At 39.1% G+C, this 19,604-nt stretch overlaps 3 protein-coding genes across 3 annotated transcripts; 2 read left to right on the top strand and 1 right to left on the bottom strand.

Moving 5' to 3' along the window:
* Window positions 1-468: 468 nt before the first annotated feature.
* LOC149116550 (uncharacterized) lies at window positions 469-5,162 on the bottom strand. The gene is made up of 5 exons (XM_089283763.1): window positions 4,760-5,162; window positions 3,343-3,599; window positions 2,806-2,917; window positions 1,088-1,404; window positions 469-843 (listed from the first exon to the last, which is right to left on the bottom strand). Exons 1-5 carry the CDS (start codon window positions 4,857-4,859, stop codon window positions 670-672), a joined length of 960 nt encoding a protein of 319 aa, XP_089139889.1. The 5' UTR covers window positions 4,860-5,162; the 3' UTR covers window positions 469-669.
* Window positions 5,163-7,985: 2,823 nt separating this feature from the next.
* LOC149116551 (uncharacterized) lies at window positions 7,986-8,989 on the top strand. Its single transcript, XM_089283750.1, has 2 exons — window positions 7,986-8,247; window positions 8,696-8,989. Exons 1-2 carry the CDS (start codon window positions 8,040-8,042, stop codon window positions 8,788-8,790), a joined length of 303 nt encoding a protein of 100 aa, XP_089139876.1. The 5' UTR covers window positions 7,986-8,039; the 3' UTR covers window positions 8,791-8,989.
* Window positions 8,990-10,076: 1,087 nt separating this feature from the next.
* Window positions 10,077-19,468, top strand: LOC149116552 (peroxisome biogenesis factor 10-like; the record flags this gene model as incomplete). Its single annotated transcript, XM_089279924.1, has 9 exons — window positions 10,077-10,203; window positions 10,497-10,577; window positions 12,227-12,303; window positions 14,243-14,348; window positions 16,311-16,376; window positions 16,839-16,921; window positions 17,408-17,518; window positions 18,068-18,250; window positions 19,251-19,468. Coding segments are annotated over 9 exons (909 nt in total), but the record flags the coding sequence as incomplete, so codon positions are not given.
* Window positions 19,469-19,604: the final 136 nt, after the last annotated feature.

The raw sequence follows: 19,604 nt of genomic DNA on the forward strand, positions 1-19,604 counted from the left end.
AATGGTCAAATGCCGGGAATAAATGAGGGGAAAAAGACGCCGTAAACTTGCCGTAAACAAAGAGCGAAATTTTATTCAAAATGACGCGACCATTGTCAATAGCTTTTCTCGCTTTTTGATTGGCTATTTAAAAAAGTCCATAAAATCTCATTGGTTAAAAAGTTGAAGGTTTGACAGCTGAAAATGGAACTTAAAAGCTTGCATAAATTAAAATTTTATGCCTCTGTACTCTTATTGATGATAAAAATGAGCCAATCAGCGCGCGAGAAGTTAGATAGTTATTGTTGAAAGCTTGATTTCTGTTTAAACAAGGACAGATCGAAATCACCACGGGCACTTCAAAACTCTTTCCCCCTACCAAGGCTAAACAGGTTTGAAATCGAAGCTATTGCGCAACAACACCTTGTCTTCAAATAAGGGAAGAAAGTAAAACAGGTACGGAAGAAACAAATCAAATGTGAGCCCAGCTTGTTATTTGTTATCACCGGTTTATTGCTGCAAAGTATTTAACCCTTATTAATTTACAGTTTTAGTTATTTTTCTTTTTTATAGAGTAAAGCGGTTTACGTAGCGCTGTCATTGCAATCATTAAACTAGGAGATTATGTCTTAGCGAAGCAACTCAGTTCTTCTAAACATTGCTCACTCAGTTCAATATAACATCCAATCCTTAATCCTTCTCACAAACAATGTCGCCTTTGAGATCATCAAAGTTTATGTGACCCCACCCACCAGAGCTGGCATCAATGAGCCTGACTCGAGCGAGTTTACCAATCAAGTCTTGGACGTCCCAGCTTTTACGGCGCATCGTCTCCGTGCAGTAACCAGTCTTATTTCTGACCACCTTAAATACAAACAGACAAGAATTCTCAGATCACAAGGAAAAGAAGTAATTTGAATTGCACTTGATTTAATTAAATTAATCTAATTTAATTTTGATGACCGTTCACAATCCTTGAGTACATGCATTCAATTACTTGCGCACCTACCACACCCTATAATCTCTATTCTACTCATTAACACCAATAACCTCTCATGAAATCTTAGAGATGTTCGAGAGAGGCTGGAGAGATCGATTTACTTCTCACCACGTTGTCGACCAGTAGCTCTGCCCGAATGACAGTCACGTTACAGCCTCCACCGATGAGAAACGAGATCTTTCTGCCAATAATACGAAAGCGCGTTGATGTAAGAGTTCCTCTGGGTCCGTCTCCTTGAACGGCTCCCGCCTGTGCCTCTTTGGAAGGCCTGTTCTCGAATCCCCCTATCCACCAGTCCCCCTGGTGTTTGGATGGCTGTCCTCTATTGCGGGCAGTAGGGTTGTCACCAAACGTTGGTTGGTTATTAAACACTGTATCAGTGCTTTTCCAGCCATCAATCCGACGCTCGAAGTCGAAGTTGCAAGCTGTGAATATATAAGAAGAAGAACGAATCAGATAACAGTGTCTTTTTTTTTTTAATTTTGGAAAATCCTGATACAACCGTCCTTGTTGTTGTTGTTGTTGTTGTTGTTTTGTTTTCTTGTCAAATGATTCGAGGCTTTAGTAGCAAATGCAAGGGATGGCCTAGACAATTTCCTTAGACAAGCCAAATCATACGACCATAGATGACACATGTTGACAGATCATAAGTGACAAAATATTCCCTGAAATTAAAAAATTTAAGATACATAAATTTTGATCTTCCAGCAAAAATTTTCTCCAGAAATGTTTTGCCTTGGATCTAGATATTCTAGATATTTCAGGGCAACAGTACTTTGAAACCCGTGTTAACCCTTTGACGCCCAAGGAGTCATATACGGCTACTTAATAGTCGTGCTCTTTGTACCACTTGTGGCGTCAACAATTTAAATGTGACCAGATATTCTTGTTAAGCAGATGGTGGAGCTAGGATATTCGCACAACAGTAGGTTTTGGATATCGACGGCATTCTGACGTAGCAAATTGAAAAACGTTATCAGTTTTGGTGCAAAAATGGTGGTAAAATGGCCCATTATACCTATAATTGATCAAGGTCCCATTTCCAGGCATTGCCCATAATTTACACCAAACTTTTTTACGGCAGCTGGAAAGAATATGAAACGTAAAAAGTAGCGAGAGTGAAAGGGCCGAGAAAAATGAAAGGAAAAGATCAATAAAAACATTCGGAAAGGGAAATCACAAAAAGAAAAGAAATGGCTTATGCGCATCCACCAAATTAAAATATTCTACATTTTTGTACTTAATCTTGGGGAAATCTATCTGTTTGGCAAGAAATAGTTTTTTTCAGCAAAACCTAGCAAGGCCATTTAGCGTCATGTCAGCCATAAACCTGATTTAAGGGTTAAAAACGGTATTTTTTTAGCGACCATTTGACCGTGAAAGAGTTAAATTAAGCCATATTTTTGCTGAAGCCTTCTTTTCGTAATCATAATTTCTAGCTGGATGACTATAGTACAGCTCATTTAAGCGTGAATTTTTTTTTTTTGGCGTCATCCTAGCATTACTTTCTGTAAACAACACGTTGCACTTTTTTTAAAAGGTCTTTCAAGGAGGTTTTAGACGCAGCATTCAAGTTTCTATTTAAGAGCTTTTAATACTTTTGTATTTGGTGGTAGTGTTGTAAGCACTACTACCAAATACAAGGGAAACAAAAGCGCAAATCAAGCCCACATTAAAGGCCCAATTCAGTTCGATTCGGGTCCAAAGAATCTTGGTGAAATTTTCCATACGATTTATTCTCGCCGTCTCCAACTCGAAGTATACATATTGTTCTAGCTGTACCAGAAGGTTACTAAATGTTTCCTTTGTTAAGATTTCACTTTTACCTTCGCAGTGCTCCCCAGTGAATCCTGGTAAACATTTACAACGGAAGTCTTTTGCTGTATATCCTACTTGACAAGTTCCATTGTTAAAACATGGGCTGCGGCTGCATGGATTCTGGTTAAAAAAATGGAGTGTAAAAAATATTGAAAAATCAGTTGTCCACATATGCTCTTTCCGATTTATACTTAACAAACTGACGCCAGCTTTTTATGCGTCTGTCCTGTCACATTGTGAAGTATTATATCAAACAAGAAAAGACCGTGTGTAACCACATTTCCAAACACCGAGGAGATATATGTAGTTGAAATTACGACACGCAGCGGAGTTTTTTTTTTGACGACCCTTGCGGTGTTTGGAAATGTGATCAAACACTGTCTTCAGTGTTTGACCAAACACAGAGTTTTCGTTGGCAGACAAAACAAACATAAACGAAAAATTTACATGCGAAGAAAAATGTACTGTCAATGTTTCGTAAACAGATACAGCTATCAGACAGCTGAACTGAACACTGACTGAAACTCAACAGTAAAACTTTTTACCTCGATACCGAGATAGATGTAATCCATCTTCTTATGCAGCACAGGGAATGGTTTGCTCTCTTCAGTGGCGTTATTCAACTCACATTTGTATTTTCCTTTCCGCCAAGGCCCAAAATTTATGGACACACAGTTGGGCTCAATAAAACACAACACCCGGCAGCTCCCCTGATTAGGTACCTCTTCCATTTTGATTACGTGGCCCCTCATTTCTCTGTCTGCTATTGGTTTCTTAAATATGATCATGCGACATTCATCATCTGTAGAAGGCAAACATGCAGCTGTCAACTTAGAGACAGGAATTCTAAAAGTCATTTGCATTCATCTTGCCTGTACATGTTTTAGACTCCTCTTATTAATGCTCTTTTGGTATTCATGATGTCTGAGCATTATGCATATTTTCGGGCGCTTTCACCTCGAATGAAAATAGAAGTTAATTTAGACGCAACACCCAGCTAAGGAAAAAAAAATATCTCGGAGTAGCTTAAAGAAATAAAAAATGCTAGGGAGCAAGGCGTTTATTGCTCCAAAATGTTAGTTTGTATTGAAGAACATAATCTCTCAATGAGCGCAGCAGCATCTAATGTATTTATAATTTGAATTCATACAAATATTGATTCTAGAATAATCTATTTAGAGACAAGAAATTATGACAGAGGGCATTGTTATCATGTACGATGTTAGAGTTTATTTGGAAATGCACATGTAGCTGGTATCTTTCTGTTAACTCCAATATTTCTAGTTGTCGTTTGACCAAATTTCGTCTAGATTCTCTTCTTATCAAGTCTCTGGTTTACAAAGCTAGCGAAATTCCCTTTTATGGTTTTAGGCGTTATTCCAAATTTCTAAACAGGAAGAGTTAAATTCTTAGACCGGGCTGGAAAGCCAAGAAGAACTCAAGTTTGCACAACGAAAGAAAACTCCGCATACGGCCACACAGCGACCGAATAGCAGCTAATTCCGTACTCTTCTGATATTAAAGATCCAGCTAATGAAAAGGAAAGAAAAAGAAAACTAATAACAATAAAAAAAATTATACCTTGCTTTCGAAGAGGAAAAAAATCATAATTATTTATAAAGCGGTCCGCGATCAAAGATGCAGCTAGTTTTATTTTTGTAGTAGTAGTTTCACGTGCCATGAATGTAAAAGAGAAAGCTAATAGAGTTATGAAGAAAAATTGGATCAATATCAGCCGGGGCCAAATGACCTTATGTAAAAAGAACTATAAAAATTTATCAAAATCACCTTATGAAACTCATGACTCCAGAATAGCCCTATGTAATTGTATTCTTAAATCGGCCGAATAAACCTCCCTAATTTAACAATCTTAAATCGGCCGAATTCTAGGCCAAAAAAAAAAGTGCAAAACGATAAAACGAAATAAGGAAACAAAACGAAAATGAGGGCAACGTTTCCTACCAGAACATCCATAACATCGTGAAGAGATGATTCCAAAGAAAGCAGAAAGAATGTAGATAACGGGAGTGCGCGGTCGTTTAAAATTCCTGGATGAGGCCATTCACAGTTCGGATAAAATTTAGTTCCTTGTTCTATATCCTTCAAAAGCCCTCGAGATCAAAACGGGCTTGGAAAACTGAAGCACCGTTTAACTAAACGACGCAATCGAAAGAGGCGTTAAAATTTGATGTGGCAAAACGGCTACCGCTATGAAAGATCTAAGATCTTAATGGCTAACTTAAAATTAAATTTGCTAATGGGCCATAGAATGGTGATATTTTTTGTTGTTTGTACCAATGGGGAATGAACGCTGGCAGCTTGATACAAATTCAGCTCTTTCGAAGAGTTGTGAATGTTTATGCCACCGGGCTATGTTGTTTTGGCGGATTTCCAGCACTAACAGGTCGGAATTAGCATTAAAACACACGTGAAAAACAAAAACAAAGACGGTGCGCGGGAGAAAAGGCATAATTCTCGGACAAAAAATACAAGAAACTTTAGGTTTCTAGTATTTTTCGTCAATATGATGAGCAAAATGCAATTTCTCGGATTAACTTTCATCTTCTATCCTTTATCTACTAAAATATTTAAGTAGAAAGAAAAAAAAAGGCATACATCGACAAATAGCAAGTTTGACAGGGTAAGACGGAGTTTCATTGGTACAAAAATTGTGGTCTAAAGGAAAGCAGTAACGTTAGTAACGAGATAAGCTAATTGAATATTGAACAGTCTGACATTCAGTATTAGCCTCACGCAACGTTTCTGGGGGCCAGAAAAACACGCGCATGCGAACAATTGCAAAAACTACTAGCTAGGAACAACCATCATAGAAAGCTTAAATGCGAATGCTGTTTGCAAACGAGGAATGTCTAAGAGTGAAGTAGTACAAAAGACGTCTGACAAACTAAACGGTGATTAAAACGGTGGAAATGGAAGAGGAAGAGCGTACATACATGTACTAAAATCTTGAAATATTTACCGCAGCATCCATGCGAAAATGGCAAGACGGTTCCAAGAATTAAGATGAAAGTCTTTATTCTTCGCTTGAATGTGGCTGAAGGAGACATTTTCGCGGGTACCGTATGATAATTTTATTTTAAAAGGAAAATTAAAAAAGGTGTTCCGCATATTTATTTGGCAGATCGACAGTTAGACAAAACGTGTTAAGTGACTTAAAACAGGTGTCGTTAAAATAAAAGTTATAGTTGGGTCTCCGGAGTACTGTTTGTGACTGCCTGTTTTCAAAGTAAGGCAAAAAATGGTCAAAAATATTTATTTCAAAAAAAACTGAGCACAGCTCAAGTGCACCGACTGAAAGCAAAAATTTAGAATTAATTGAGTTGACATCAAGCTCCTGTCTGAGGAGTCCACAAATGTGCCCATAGTTCTTAAATTCATCCAAGCACAACTAAAAGCCGTATCAAAGAAAAATTAATGGACTGAGCAAAGCGTATCTGCAAAAGAGTTTTCTTCAGCTTTATAGATCTTCACTATTCTCATCAGCGCGCGCTCAAAGGATCCGAGAGCGCGTGAGTTTTGACATCTTCTGCTTACCAAAGGATCGAAAAATTATTATCAGCTCTCATGAATATTTGAACAGGCAGAAGATTGACGAGAGCGAAATGTCGTTTTGTTCTTCTGGTACCCCCCACGATTGTCTGAAGACCAAGTTTTGACCACGATGCATTGAGCGCTGTGAGCATTGGAAAACAATAGAAACGTCTGACGTAAACCAACACAATAAGAGGCGTGCAAAAATCATAATCATTATATCAATAAGCATAATACTTTTTCATCAACCAAAACCAATCACTACTCGCTCGCACACGTTTTCCCTCGCTTTGCGTCAGCTACGTGTATTTAAGAGTTTTGATTGGTTCATTGGATTGCCTGATGACCAAAATGGCTCAATTACAAAGTGAAACCATACCTACATGACATATGTAAGGGTGTTAGTAGTAATGGTGGCTCATATGATCGGTAACCAATCAGGAGGCGAGAAAGACAATGGGCTATTGTTTGGAGAACAATGCGCTCTATTGTTCTCCAAATCCAAGATGGCGCCTTGAACAATCGGACCAATCAGGAGCCGAATTAAGAATACAAGATGGCGGCGCCCACGAAAGTCGGGCATGTTGGAAAACAGGCCACCAGCCTCGACGGAGGACTGGGATCGGTCTCACGGATTTCCATGACGACACAAATCACGCCAGGGTCATGCAAAAATTGTCATGCAACTTCAAATTCGATACTTACAGTGTCCTGTGGTCCTAAACAACAGAGGGTCGACAAAGGGGTGACGGATCGACCGGTTCGACCGTCACACCGGAAGTCATGTCGCGAAAAGGGATAGCAGAAATAAACAGGCGAATGAAGTGTGTGAATACTTGGTCTAAAAAAAGGGGGGGCTACAAACGTTCGCACAAGTTTAAAGAACGACGCACACTAATGATGAGTCTCTCGCAAACTGACAAACGGTCACGAATCGCCACCATCTGTCCTGGTCGTGACGATCCGCCAACATGTCGTGATCCATCTCGATTGGTACGGCCGACATTTTCACCTCCCTCCATAATACCATTAAAATTATTTAAGTCTCTCGTGAACGGACAAACTGTCACGAATCATCACCATCCATCACGGGTTGTCGCGATCCGTCCCGATCGGGACGATCTGCCGACAATTTCACCCCCCTTCATAGTACAAATATGATTTTTTCTAAGTCCTTCGTGACCTGGCAAACGGTCAAGGGTTGCTACCATCCATCCCAAACGTGATGATCTGCCGAGATGTCACAAACTGACAAACAATGATGGGCCGTCACGACCCGTCATGGACCGTCACCAGTTTGGCGACCCGTTACGGATCGGGTGTATTGGACAACCCTCCAATCTCTTCTCCAGAGGCTGTGTTTCTTTTTGTAATTAAGCCCCAAGAATTGAAACCTTCAACTTAATCAAACGGCAAACCAGCATTTATCGCAGCATTTGCTCTTTCTTGACATGTTCACAAACCATTATTGAAGTTAAACACTTGCACAATCAAACTGGAACCACAATATCCTAGTTCCAGTTTTTTTTATATTGGTATTTCGTACAGAGTGTCAGAGATCCGGTTGCCGCTGACTGAAAATGCATGGGATTGTGTCTTTTTCCAAAGTGTTTTAATGACCAGTTCCCTTGCTTACATTTTGTTTTCATAAACAGGTAATGGAACGATTGATTTCCCTGAGTTTCTCACCATGATGGCAAGGAAAATGAAAGATACCGACAGTGAAGAGGAAATCAAGGAGGCTTTCCGAGTGTTTGACAAAGACGGCAATGGTTTCACCAGTGCAGCTGAGTTGCGACGTGTTATGACAAACCTGGGAGAGAAACTCACAGATGAAGAAGTGGACGAGATGATCAGGGAAGCAGATATCGATGGCGACGGGCAAGTCAATTATGAGGGTAAGGAACACTGTTGAAACATTTTTTAAGAAGCATGCAGAAGCTTGTTGTTAAACTTGCATTGGCAGAACAGTTTCGTGGTGCGACACTTGTGCAGCTATGTTGGGAGTATAAAGTACCCTTTTTGCTTCCTAGCTAAACACGTGTAGTTCAGTAATCAAGGCTATGGTCTAAGAAAAATTTCAACGAGCTCAGAGGTTCCTAACCATGAAATCCTGGGTGCCCAGCACTTAGGCTTATATGAAAAAAGTCAGCTTTCCCAGTTGCTCAAAGTCAAAAGTTAGTAGCCTGTGGCACCCAGGCACTTCTAGAGCACAGCCCAGGTAATCATACACTATTATTTGTGCAAGCGAGTGAGTTGTGTCAGGATACCACTGAACATGTCTACTTGTACAAATCCAAGATTCAGTGTTCCGAGATAAATTTTGTTTTGTCTCTGTACTTGCAGAATTTGTGAAGATGATGACATCAAAGTTAACATCTGAACTCATGCCAGATTCGTCGACCTTCAGAAGCCATTTTGGTGTATTATACTTCATGTAACACTCAACCAGGAGTGCATCATCACCTTTGGTCCTATGATGACAGTGTGTGTAGATAGCACGGAACAACTTCAAAAGTGAAGAGTTCAATATTTGCTAGAAACTCTCCTCTTGTGCTGTACTATATTTCCAGTCATTTGTGTTTATAATTTATTGTCAGACTTGTTTTGTTGGAGCATTAAAGGGCCACTATAAGAAGATTAGTGAGTGTTGTGTGTTTTGTTAATAAAATGAAGAAGCCAACCCTCGGAAGGGAAAAAACATGGCGACTGGTACATTTACCCAAAATTCATAGTACAGGAAAGTTCTAAAGCCTTCAAACCTAACAGGAACATTGTTTTCAGTACAGGAACAAGTATTGCAAAAAAAAGGCTGTCCGTGTGCATAATAGGCTATAGGTATAATGTACAGGCACTGTCTGGGTTTATTTTCGTCCTTGTGGCAACTACTGCAAACTGGGAAGATCATTAACCACTCCTGCTGTATGATTGGCTGCCCAAGCAGGCAGGCAAAATCGGTACGGAAAGAATTTCATTCCCATAGCCCAGAAGTAGATTCTTTGAGTATCCTTCACTTGTCTGTCTTGTGGTGAGTTAAGAAAATTACCATAAGAAATTAAATTAGCGTAGTTTGGGTTTCCGTAATTAGTACCATACGTGTCTTCCCCCGGCCCTAATTCAGTAGTTGATATTGTACCTGTGATTTGTGCTTTTCAAAAAGTAAGGGACATGGATCAGTGTTTCGGTCTGGCTTGTTCACATGGCTGCTGTGTAGGGTAAGAGTGGCTGCCGCTGGTGCCTTTCCGTGCTGACTTCTGGATTCTGCTCCTGAGTTGAATTGTAAATTACGTTTAAACCTTGGAAAAAATTAACTACAGTGACGCCCTGTTAATCTGGTCACCAATGGGCCACAAAAATCTGGCCAAGCTTTTGTATGGGCCAGAATAAAGTCGTGCTACCACTGTTCATAACCTTATGGGAAGGCTGACACGTAGCAGTAGGGAAATTACTTTTGTGGAGCCGCTATTCTCTCTATAATCTTCCCTGACTAGAGTAAAACCTTGAAAAGATGTTTTATACTCAAGCAAAGCTGCAGTAGTTTGAAACAACCTCGACATGAGTTGTTCTCTCGAGAGAACCTGAGAAAGAGTACCTTTCATATTCGCGCCAGTCTTCCGCGACATGAACCCAAAATGGCGGAGATGTTGGTTGTGGTTGTTAGTCCAATATGAAGCATCAGCATGTCTCTAAAAGATTCCACACGATGATTGCATGCACAGAATAACTCTTCAACAAGCGTTTACAAATTTTTGTTCGTGCAGGGCAACCGGAACTCGTTCGTTCGAACCAAAAAGATGTGTGCTATCTCGGTTTCTTGAGAGAGGGAATTGGACAAATTTACAGGAATTTCCGAGGTGTGCTCTGTCAATTTCTTTACTTAAATCTACTGAAATGCCCTTGTATGTTGACGTTATATCTCCTTTGCTGGATAATGGAGATAATTTTTTAACTCGTTGATTACTCTTTGTTAAGAATTAATCCCTTGATAAAACAGATTCCCGCACAAAGAAAAACGTGCAACTTAATTCATTCTCTTTTTAATATAGAGTCTGTCATTCTTGTCCTGGTCGAAATTTGTAATTCATGGAAATTTCAACTAAAATAATATATAATTTAAGTAATTCACCAATAACATTTTAATTTTAAGGTCCATTCTCTTGGATCAAATGGAAAGCAGAGTTGGAGCTTCTAGCTGATGTCTGTTATTTTGGAATAACTACAATAAGTGGTATGTTGCAGAATGGTTGCCTTAATTTTGCCCCATGGTGTGCACATGACATGTACAATAATGATGATTTCTTTGTCTTCTTTTTAGCTTGATAAGGAAAATTGGTAGACCTTTTTGGAACTTAATTGTTGCTGGAACATTACTTATGATAATGATGGAGGTTTGAACAGAATGATACCAGTTTCGCCCCCACCGAGTTTGCCCCCACTGTAAAATTTCTATTTTGAGTTCGCCCCCAACTTTTAGTGTTCGTGTTTATGTATTTGCCATGAGTTATTGAACGTTTTCGAAGAACCATTTCAGTCTATGTATGTTTGCTTGTTCGCGAGTGCATAGCAACAAAGTCCAACGGTTACCGGTCATCTCGCCACAAGGGAGTCTCGCCACCAATGAAGTCTCCACCAAGGGAAGTCACCTTGCCACCAAGCGAAGTTTCCTCGCCACCAGTAATCTAATGAGGCAGTGGATAAAAGAATGAGGAATAATTTCTATATGCGACTTGATCTGGTTGGGGGCGAACTTGATCAAGTTGAGTCGATGTGGGGGCGAACTCGGTGGGGGCGAACTCGCCATGGGGCGAAACTGGCAGCTACCTTTGAACATGACTCTGAATTACACTGTTCACCACCTCTCTATTTTTCAATGCACCCGAAAGAAAAGGCGAGCAAAGTGAGAGTGAAGCACATGGGGCTGGGGATGACAAACGAAGAATAGAGAGACTGTGGACATCTTTGGAAAAAAGTGGTTTTATTAGGTTCCACCCTCTGTTATCACCTTGTCGCTAACAGCTCCGCCTCTTGGCTAATTGGGTACATGTAAATTGGTTCAATTAAATTTTAGTGGTCACTCGCTCATTTAATTGATTATAAGTTCAGTCTGCAAACAACAGCACATGCATTCAGGTGTTGAGGATGTCGTCTCTGGCAACTATTACTTCACAAAAAAAAAAAAAAAAAAATGCAAAGAGAAAGCCAAAATCAAGAAATCTTTACTACTGACTTGTGGATGAGGAATTTTAGTAAGAGGCCTCATATATCAATGGAAAATTTATTTGTTGAGCCTAAAAGTGAATGTGTTACATTAAGCATGACACAGTTGTGTAGTGGGGTATATTTGTAAGTTGTTTTTCAACATGTTTTGGAATTTTGCATCCAAAAGTCTTTTACTGTACTGAAAACAAGCTTGTACTCTGCTTCTCCAATTGGCGGAAATCCTAAGCTCTTCCATCTCTTTTACATGTATTTGTTCTTTCATGATGCTTTTGAGTGGTGAAACAATGAGAACAACAACATTCACACCATTTGCATTTCTTTTGCCGTTGCGTAGAGTTGATATATCAGACTCTTTCTAAAGCCAGTCAGCAAAATTGTAACAAAGTCCTTCGACCGAAGAAGATGAACAACAACCTCTTTCTCTTCATCTTTGAGCGTGGAAACATGCCCAAAGAATCACATAGAATTACATAGTTACAAATTTTACATACAGTGTACATTACTAATTACATGTAAGTGTGCATAGGAAAACAGTGTTCAAAAGATGTAACAGCATGTAATGCTGTTAGATAAGTAATGTACACTGTATACATAGAATATAACCCAACACCACCTGGGGCAATTTTCAATGGGGCCCTCTTATTTTTGTCCTTGAAGGTTTTCAAGCTCTTGGAGAAGAATACTGTAATATTGTTCAAGTTGACAAAAGTAAAACAAGGGTTCCCTCATTGCTGGTAAGTTATTAAAAGATTAAGGAATAAATCAACATGTGTTTCTTCACTGCAAATGTGTAATTTTGAAATGCATGTAAATATTCTTATTAATACTTTAAAATACTACATGTACACTGTTGTGATGTGGTGTAGGTGGTTATTCAAAATTGTGAATTATTGTCCCCTTTTTCCTAAACTGATTAAAGACTCTTTAAGCCCCGACAGTGCTATTAATGGCACAAACCTTTATACCCTGATAATGCCATATGGCACAAAATGCTATAATAAGCTTAATATTTGTCCAATTCATTTCAAATTTGGACAACAAAAGGATGTTCGAGAGATCTTCACATTGGAAGCATAAAATCATACCCGCCTCCTGAATCAGACTTGATTAACCACCCCTCAAGTTTTTGAAACTTTTGCACTTTACAATTTTACGGTCAAGTGAATATCTGATAAAAATCTGTGCACTCCGAGCTGCAAATTAAGCTATTGTTTAGGGGTGTACCCAATATGTACAAGAAATAAGGTATTTTTGAATGTGTTCATTTTTTTACATTGCAGAATCCTCAATTCAATTTGTGACATTTTGTATACCTGTTGTGGTGATTTAGGACATATCCCAAACAATACCTTTCAGCCAATATATTACTTGTGGTCTTTCAATCTTCTGTTATCATTTTAGAAAAATAGGTTTTTTTCTCCGGAACTTAAAGGGTTAAGAATTTGATATGAGAAGAAATCAGGTGTCAATCTTTTGATGTGATATGTCAAACATAAAACACCAGGTTTGGCCACGTTTCCAAACACTGAGACGGGAGTTGAAAATAAGATGCACAGCGGATTATTTTTGATAAACTTTGAGGTGTTTGGAAATGTGGTTTAACATTGTCTTGAGTGTTTGATATCTAAAGCTAAGGCAAGCCTTTTGATAGGGTGTGACAAAAAAAAAACAGAAACTATGCGAAATTTTTGGGGCAGATTATGCGATGAGAACTGGCTATTATGCGATAAATTATGCAACTTGCAACTTTTTCTGAGCTTTTTAAAACTTGTTTTACTTGGTTTCTGAAGAAGAAAACCACATTTGGGCTGCTCCATAGACAATTTGAACTCAAAGGAACAACAATTAAACATCTATGCATAAATTGGGACAAAAAAGACATGAGGTGCTTGTCGACTATGGACTTCCAAAGATGGTCAATCACAGTGTTGCATGATGAACAAAACATCTGCTTGTTGTCCTCAAGGAAGGCGTATTTTCTTGCTCTGTCTCTCGCAGTTTGATTTTGCAGAAGGCAAGATTTTGTCTTTCACTAAACGAAACAGTGGGAGCTTTCACCACAGACTTATCCGTTAGGGATATTTGTTTCATATAAATTTCCACACAAGAAGCTACAGTTTGCAGTCAAAATAAACAGCAACTTGGATTTCATGTTGTTGAAATATACCAGCAATTCTGATTAGTCCAGGAAGAGAAAGGGATTTTTTTGCATTACACCAATGGACAATTCTTTGAGAATGAAAACTACATGTGGAACCAGTCCCCAGACGGCCAAGAAATGCCTTGGACTTCGGTTGTTTTCGAAGTCATAGGTTTTGGTTGCAGGATAGCCTGCAAACAGGCTCCCGGCGAGAGCAGAAAAAAAGATTCAAGCCCTTGTAGTTGTGTTGGTGTCTGTGCTAATTGGTACATGTAAGCAGCTATATTCTATGTTATGTTTCAGTATGTTACCACATATTTAAGGCAGGGGTTTCATTAACATTTTCAGCAGGACCTGGCGACAGTGTGGTTTCTACAAGCGGGCAAAACGTTTAGAGCTGAATATCGTTATAAGTCAAAGAACTTTTCTCTAGATGGTCAAACCATGCAGGCAGAATTATCCTTACAGCCGAAACCCCTGATAAGGTAGTGATAAATTATTATAAAGCAAACTGGAGTCATTTTATTCAACAGCGCAGAGGGAGTCTGGTTTTGCTCTATGTGTTTGGTCCTTATGTGATTGACAAAGCTCTGAGAAAGCTTGAACTTTGGCTCCATAATGAGGAAAATCAGCCCAGTGGTGAGATGAGTTTTTGAAGATATGATATTAATGTTATTTGCTATTTTATCAGTTGAACAAATAGATTTTATGTAGCTGGTGTCTTTCCAGTAACACATAACAGATGACTTCAAAATTTGGTTAGTATAAAAAAGTGGCACACAAAGAGATAGTCGTCTGTGTGACTGATGTTCTTACCATGCATTGATATCTTCTGTGATCTATTACTGAACAGACTCATGGATCTATCTGTTTTATATTAAAAAAGAAACAGAAAAAAAATTGTGACATCATGTCATCTATGCATGTGATCTCCAACAGATCACAAGTATTATATATACATGTACATGTAAGTACCAATTAAAATGCAAGAATAGTTCGACATATTAGATAAAAAGTTGTTGTCACTATTGTGTGGCTTTCAATGCTGACCAAGGTTATTAGGTCGTGCTCAGTGCTACAATGAAATTTAATGTCGGAGTCTAGGAAATGATATGACATAGAAGTCTTTCTGGGGGAGTCTTTGGTTGATCCTCTGTTCTGGATCCTTAGTTAATCATTAGTGTTCTTAGATTTTTGAAATGAATATTTTGATTTCAAATTTTTAAATTTCATCAAGTTCTTAAAAAAGAAGATCCACTCACTGCTAGCTTTAAGTGTATTTTTTCCCAATGCAGTGAAACCTGTATTAAGCTTACCTCCAATTAAGCTAACACCCTCTATTAAGGGGACACCAACTTGAGTCCCTAAATTTTCTTACCACATTTACTGTAGAACAAATCTGCATTCAGCGGACACCTATATTGAGCCATTTATTTGCATAAAACATGCAATAAAGGAACACTTCAAGTGCTTTTTATTTCCAAGAGCATCTCGGACTCCTTAAAATTGTTCAGTGTTGTCATTTTAAAGCCAAGCAGAATATTCTGAATTGATGCATTGACTGACAGGACATTGGGCTATGAGCAGTCCTTAGTCTCATATACTTGATGACCACAGTTTTAGTCACGAATTTCTGTGCACCAAATTTTTATACACTCGTTACAGTCAGAAAATACTGTTTGGATATCCTGTGATCAGGCATTATTTTTAACCTTGTTTCACTGGCGATGATAAAAGAAGAGAGTGTAGAGGAAAAGATCGCAGGTTAAATTATGTGTTGTTATGCGACGAATTGTGGTTATCATTCAGTAAATGTGATGATTTCAAAAGGGTTAATAATTAACTATTGTTGCACAATGTATCAGAACCAGTTTTAAGACGACACCCTGTATTAAGCGGACACAACTGGGTGTCCCAAGGGGATCCACTTAAACTTATTGGTCAAGAACCTGACCCGGGGAAGGGGGGTACTCCCTTATATGGGCTATATAGGTATGTGCAGCCCCAAAGGGTATGGTTTTTCAGCTGTTTTGGTCATAAATAGGGTATTGATTTTAGCTGATTTTGGCCATTTTGGTCATAAATAGGGTATGGTTTTTGCACTCTAGCCTTGATATGGGTATGTCTTTAAAAAGAAGCCAGTTTTTTCATTATGGAAAAGAAAATCAACAAAAGCCCTTTACAAATTATGGTTACGGTAATTTAACATTGGTCTGAACTAGGGAACTTATTATAATGCAGCTGTGAAGCAGAGTTTTGATTTAAGGGTTAGGTCATAAATAGGGTTTCGAATTTTTGGTCAGCTCATAAATAGGGTAGGGAATATCGCAGATTTTGGTCATAAATAGGGCAAGGGTTTTGGGAAGCGGGCCGCACACCCCCACCCGATTTTTCTGGGAGTTCCCCCCCCCCCCACCCCCCAGGGGTCAAGAACTTAAGGTTGCTCCTAATGGTTTCTATTACCTCCAAGCACTTATGCTATGGTGGGATAAAACTGCCTTAAATTCTCGCAAGTTCAACTCTTTTTTAAATTTTTACGAATTTAGTGGCTCCGAACCCTTATAATACGTTCATCACCAAATGTCTTTTAATCTGTTGCAGGATTTAATACAAGGACAAGAGAACTGCTATGCACTTTTATTCCCATTCTTAGAACTGTGGTTCTTTGTAAGTACAGCGTATATCTGCCGCCATTAAGTGCTATAGAGACAGGGTCCGGTCGATCAAAGGCTAGCCTGCGTAGCAGACGTTTCCAAAAAAGCACGCGAAGGGAACGAAACTGCCAGCGAATGCGAAAAATAAGGAGCAGGGGGGATTTTGCTCACCCCAGGGGAGCTCCTTCGCCTGGAAAAGAAAAGCCGGAAACGGCTGCTACCCGGATTTAAGATTTAAGTGGTTTGACTCTAAAAGAAACTGTTGGGCTACATTATCGGGCAGTTGAAACACCTGCTATTTGTCAATTTGAAGTCGATAAAGATACCTGCCACAACGGACTGGTGAAGCTGGTGTTTTGAGCGTCAGCCCCTTGGTTAATTTGGTTAATTTACCTTCATTTACTTCAAGTTGATAAATAACATAAGCTTCAGTAATGAGAAAATTGTTAACACACATTTGTATTTTAATTTACAGATGTCCATAGAGCACACTTAGCACTGTTTTATTTGAACGGCGTTTTCTATCACATCGCGAAAAGGCTAACTGGAGTCCAATATGTAAGTAATAATGCGCAGTGCATGACACTTTTAGTCCTACCGTGTGCGACGGAGCCACTATTAGATTTGGCTTTCTGATTGGACTGATTACAGGTTTTTTGAGCCAATCGCTTAGCGTAGAAATTTAAACCTAAGAAAAAATGTGCATTACTTGCGACACTCCAGTGGTAATTGCTGGAAAACAAGTTCCCATAAAACAGGTTATTCTATTTGTCTGCAATTCTAAATAAGAGCCGGGTACATTACTCTTACATGTATAAACGTCATCGATTATTTTGAGTTTGTTTTTCTGTTTTTTGTTTGTCTGTTTGTTTGTTTGTTTGTTTGCTTGCTTGCTTGACATGTTTGTTTGGTTTGTTATTACGTGGCTCCTGCGTGCTTATGACCAGCAATCAGGCGTTCTTTTTTTGGTAAACAACGAACGCCTGATCGCAGGTTTGACTGCATTATGATGCTCATCGTATTAAACTCATCTTTGGCTTCCAGCTCTTGGTTCGAAGCAGTCTCAGAAATGATGGTTCCAGACCTACTTATCGCCTGCTTGGTTATCTGTCCGTTATTCAACTGAGTATCACTCTCTTATTGACCGCCTATCAGGTGAGATATCAGCGCAGTAGCCAATACCGTTGCCTCTCGTCACGTATTCCACAACGTTGATGCTTGTGGAGGCGTTACGCGATAAGAAACATGTAAGACAGCGTCCACTCTACGCCGGAGAAATTTGAAAACGCAGCTTTATTTCTACGGTTAGGCCGCCAACCGTTCACACTAATCCGTCACGAAAACGGAGCTTTTCGAAAACGCTCTCGTAACCGTAGGAATTTCAACAGGCTGGCTTTTCGTGCGACCATTTCGTTCACATTTTCGTTTGCATTTTCTTCCTCTGAGTAGACGTTGCATGACGCAAAAGAGAATTCAAATCTAAATGATTTAGCATTTATTTCTAGGTGTTTTTTTACAACTCTGCAATTTTTCCTTTCAAATATGTACTATTTAGTTACATAGCTCGCAGCCTAACATCTATCCCTTTCTGTGTTCTCTCCTCTGGGAAAGAATCGTCAAGGTGACCCTGTTGACTCTCCAGTCCTTACAGAGCTAACAAGTTTACTAACAAGGTTACCACGATTGTCTCTTCGTTTTTAACAGCATTTAAAATCTGGCAAGTCGCTAGAAAGCCTTGTAACAACAGACAAGACAACACAAGCAAGCGCCACTATTACGCCTGGCTTGAAGTGTGCACTCTGCTTGGAGAGACTGCGGGACAAGAGTGCAACTCCGTGTGGCCATTTGTTTTGTTGGAGCTGTATTACTGAATGGTGTAGCAGCAAGGTGAGACCGCCACAGGGCTATGCATGCTGTGAAGTCATAATTGACTAGGCACTCAACTCGAATGAAAAAGACGATTATGGTTACCGAGTGAGAAAAAACAAAGAACGGAACCTTTAAATACAAAATAGAGAACAACCAAAGACCTTTTGGTCGGTTTTGCGGTGACTTCCGTCGACTTGAGTGGATATGTTAGCTCGATCAGCAAATCATTTGATAATACACGTATAAAAAAATTGCTTAATTATGATCGGCTAAAAAAAGTGGTGCAGCTTTCGTGTAATACGAGTGCAGAAAAGTGCAAAATAGCATAGCTAGGGTAAATTACAGCAAAGGCTTCCGACGTTAGTATGACGAAACTCGGAAGATCGTAAATTCCTAAAGCTCTCCTGAGCCCTCCTGGAGACCCGAAGATATAAAGAAGACTTCCGAAGACCTCCAAAGATTGTCGAAGAACAACGAAAGTTCTCAGAATTTCCAAGAATTTCCGAACGTCATCCGGAAATTCCGAAGATGGTCCTAAAAATTCTTAAGATTACCGAAAATCTTCCTAAGAGTTCCAGATATTTTTTAAACCCATCAGAAGGTCTTTTAGTTTGTGAATACTTTCGGAAACTTTTCAAAGATATTAATAAGTACGATCAGAGCGCTAAGTACTCAACGTAATGTGTAGCTCGTGGCTAAAGAAAGTGTACTTACAAGGGCATTATTATCAGTAAATCACTTAATATTTGGAGGAATTGTGCACCTTTTTTTTTCCAAACTCTGGCGCAATCCCCCTCCTGGGGGCAAGGAACTGAAGATTTTTCAAACACTGCAAAATTTACTCGACGCGCCTATCTATTCCAAATTGCCCTTGAAAAGTTGTGATTAACCCAAGTACTCAAAAGTACTGGTTAAACGAGGTGACCCAACTTTACCTGGGTTTTAGTAACTTGATTATTTTCATTCACTCGACTTTGTGACTTCTTCTAATTGAAGTGATCTGTATTTTCTATTCTAGCCTGAATGCCCGCTTTGTCGTGAACCTGTTCAGCTCTCAAGACTGGTATTTCTACACCACTACGAACCCACGTAAACTGTTGCTTTTATTTTAGGTAGTTTAAAACAGATTTTATTCAACTCAGGTCAAAAATCATACAACCCCGCGCATAAGTTGACGTTCGTGTAAAGTTGGGTAGGAAACTTGTAAATAAAGAGGGAATGTATATTCAATCAAAAGGAAGACTTGTTGTTCATTAACATAAATCTTGTGTCTGTTGTTTGCGTTCGGGGGAGATGTGCCTTAATTCTAGTTTCTATAATTATGAACGCATAATTATGAACGAAGCAGGAAATGCCATCGGTTTTTAAACTG

The sequence above is a fragment of the Orbicella faveolata genome, unplaced genomic scaffold (assembly GCF_042242905.1).
Source record: "Orbicella faveolata isolate gen_17 unplaced genomic scaffold, um_ofav_v1 contig_12, whole genome shotgun sequence".
NCBI lineage: Eukaryota > Metazoa > Cnidaria > Anthozoa > Scleractinia > Merulinidae > Orbicella > Orbicella faveolata.